We start from the raw sequence: 3,154 nt of genomic DNA on the forward strand, positions 1-3,154 counted from the left end.
CCGGCCCCGCCCCCTCGTCACAATATATATAATTAATTTATAATAAATTAATAAATATATTTAATATATAAACATACATACATTTCTGAAATATATACATGCATGTGAGTGTATTTATATACACATAATAAATATACACAGTACACATGCATATATTATGTAAACAAAAACTTTTATTTTGGATGCGATTAATCGCGATTAATCGTTTGAGAGCACTAATATATCAATATATATATATGGGCCTATATATAATATTAACAATAATTTCATAATATTACATTTCATTATTTCATGATCTTACACTTTTAATGCATTTTTAATATCAATTTCATGATATTAAAGTTTAAGGCAAGTAATGACATTCAGAGAAAAGCAATGTATGTCAGATAGTCAGTAACTGCAGCGCTTTCTTGAAAATAACTCACCACATTACTTTTCCAGCTACTTCTGTATTTCCATCAAGCATGTGATGACATCCAAAGATAACCAAGGCTTTACAGAAACGCACGTTTTGGTAGTGCATGGGAAAATACTTTCAGCGTTTACCATCTTAACTAATGCAGCACATTAAACTGTCAGGTGTTTCAGGAATCAGAGGCACTGCAAGGACACTTGGAAACATATCTGTCTTAAAGTTGAGAGGGAGATGGACGAGGCACTGACCTCGGGTCTGAAACTGTGAGGTCTGGTGTATCTACTGAGTCCAGGGCCTCCCCTGGCTGTGACGGAGCCCTTAGCGGCGCCCTGTCCCTGTCCAGGGGCCTCCGGGATACTCTGCCGCTCTAGGCACCACTCCTGCTCCTCCCTGCGCCCGTACTGTGAATGAGGAGGGGAGGAAAGGGTCGGGGAGGTGGAGGAGACAGAGGGAGGAGCATGGGGATCGGTGAACGACAAACAGAATCCACACACACACACACACACGAGACGAGAAAGAGTGGAGGGGGAAAATAAAACTCAACGTGGGTTTAAGCCAAACTCAGAGTGTGGAATGCAAGGGTGAGGGGTCATCGACACACACTGTATTCAAAAAACGATTATGAATGAAAAAACAATGATCAAATGGAAAACCGAAAGAAAGAAAGAGAGAGCCAGCGGGCTACACGACAAAGAAAAGCGCAAAAAGAAACACCAATTTAAAGATGATGGCGTAGGAGAGAGACGAGAAGAGAACGAGAATGAGGAGGAACAGAATCATGGGCTGAAACATCTGGGGACGAAATGAGGGACGAAGAGAGAAGAAGGGAAGGGCCAAGGGGGAAAAAGAATGCAAAACACTGGTTATGAAGCGCATGCGATGGGGATACATGAGTCTTACAACCAATAACCCAAAATGTGCAGTGACTGGGAGCTGACGCTAATGTGTCGTGCCAAATCCAGGACCAGGTCAAAACCCTAATGCTTAAACCAGTCCACCGGCTCAAAGAACTGTTTGGGGGTGTTTTACTAATACAATTGTAAAATATAGCTCAATTTAAAAAAAAGCTATTCATTAAAATAAGAATTATAATTGCAATGAAAATTGGAATTATTTTAATGATTAACTATATATTATTTTTCATTATTTTAATTAAACTTATTTTGAATAATAGCTTAATTAATATTAATATCAATATTAAGTTAATAATTGAAATAATGCATGTAATATATTTCAAAATAATTGTATTATTAGCTTAATATTAATATTACAATATTACGTGAAACATTCTATTGTTACATAATAAAATAATTAATACTATTATTAATATTAAACTAATAATTAAAATAAAAAAGTTATAAAATAATTATTTTAACTATTAGCTTGATCAGTACAAATAGGAATAGCAATATTAATATGAATGAAGCTAATAATTAAAGTCATAAATGTAATTAAAATAATACATTTATTATAATTATTATAATTATTAGTTTTATTCATATTAAAGCTAATAATTTAAAATAAAACAATGAAAACATTAAATAGCTAAACAATTTAAAATAATACTAATGTTAATATTAATTATTAAAATAATTAATAATAAGATCATTATTAAGCTAACAATTAAAATAATATATGTACATAAACAGTTATCTAAAAATATTTTAATGATTCAATTTATTCATATTAATATCAAAAACATAACAAAAACTCATTTTAAAATACAAAAATATATAAATAATCATATTATTAAGGATTATTACTGTATATTAAGGATATTAAACTGACTTATTTTAACTGTGACATTATTTTAATAATTAATTAAATTTCATTAAGTTACATTTCACAAACAACTCATTAAAAAAAATTGGATTTAATCAAATAATATTATATAATATAAATAAGAATTGTTTGAGACCATTTCCTGATTTCCATTTCCTGAAAGCAAAACAACAAAAAAAAACTCACAATTACACACATCACAGGTTAAAATTAAAGTTTGAGCTAGCTTATTAATTAGGTTTCCAAGCTAGTACATTAGTAGATTTCATTATATTGTTCAGTTGTCAAAAAGTTCAGATTTTTGGCATCACAACAGAAAGATACAATGTTACAGTTAATATCCATACAAACCATATTATATTATACTATATAATTACCATTGATGTGTTATAATTGTGATTCCCTGATCAGCGATAACAGAATAATGCTAAAGGCTTTCGGATGAAGCATGACAAACATCTCTAAGGTGTGTAGGACAATGACAGGGTTTGGATGCGGCACGACGGCAGCATGCTGCTCGCAGCGAAGCCCAGCCATGCGATGAAGCAGCGCAACAGCGAGCTGAAGCTCTTAAATAAACATCCTACATAAGCATTCAGGACTGTCATCATTAACTGGTGCGGGACATCTGACCGTTCATAGAAGTGAGGCGAACAGGCCGTGACTTCATGCTTGATGAATAGTGTTTAGTGGATGGACTGAAGTGACGTGACCCAAAGCAAAGAACCGCCCAGCTTAACCGACGGCTTCCACCAATGAACATGAGCCAAATGAGCTTATCAGCCAATCAGAGTGCAATTCAGACACTATTAAAGGGGTCATATGATGCGATTTCAATTTTTCCTTTCTCTTTGGAGTGGTACAAGCTCTTGTTGCATAAAGAAGATCTGTAAATTTGCAAAGACTAAAGTCTCAAATCCAAAGAGATATTCTTTATAAAAGTTAAGAGTCAACCAC

General features: G+C 33.3%; 1 protein-coding gene across 6 annotated transcripts in view; it reads right to left on the reverse strand.

Moving 5' to 3' along the window:
• Nucleotides 1-3,154, reverse strand: part of mtcl1 (microtubule crosslinking factor 1) — a 67,797-nt gene that overhangs the window by 28,252 nt on the left and 36,391 nt on the right. For 4 of the 6 annotated variants that reach the window (XM_016566479.1, XM_016566477.1, XM_016566478.1 and 1 more), the window contains exon 6: nucleotides 664-816. The exons of the other annotated variants lie outside the window; for them this stretch is intronic. In XM_016566479.1, coding sequence (XP_016421965.1) covers nucleotides 664-816 — 153 coding nt within the window. The remainder of the gene's footprint in view (nucleotides 1-663; nucleotides 817-3,154) is intronic. 6 annotated transcript variants of the gene reach the window in all.

The sequence above is a fragment of the Sinocyclocheilus rhinocerous genome, unplaced genomic scaffold (assembly GCF_001515625.1).
Source record: "Sinocyclocheilus rhinocerous isolate Xijiao unplaced genomic scaffold, SAMN03320098_v1.1 scaffold1534, whole genome shotgun sequence".
Lineage (NCBI taxonomy): Eukaryota > Metazoa > Chordata > Actinopteri > Cypriniformes > Cyprinidae > Sinocyclocheilus > Sinocyclocheilus rhinocerous.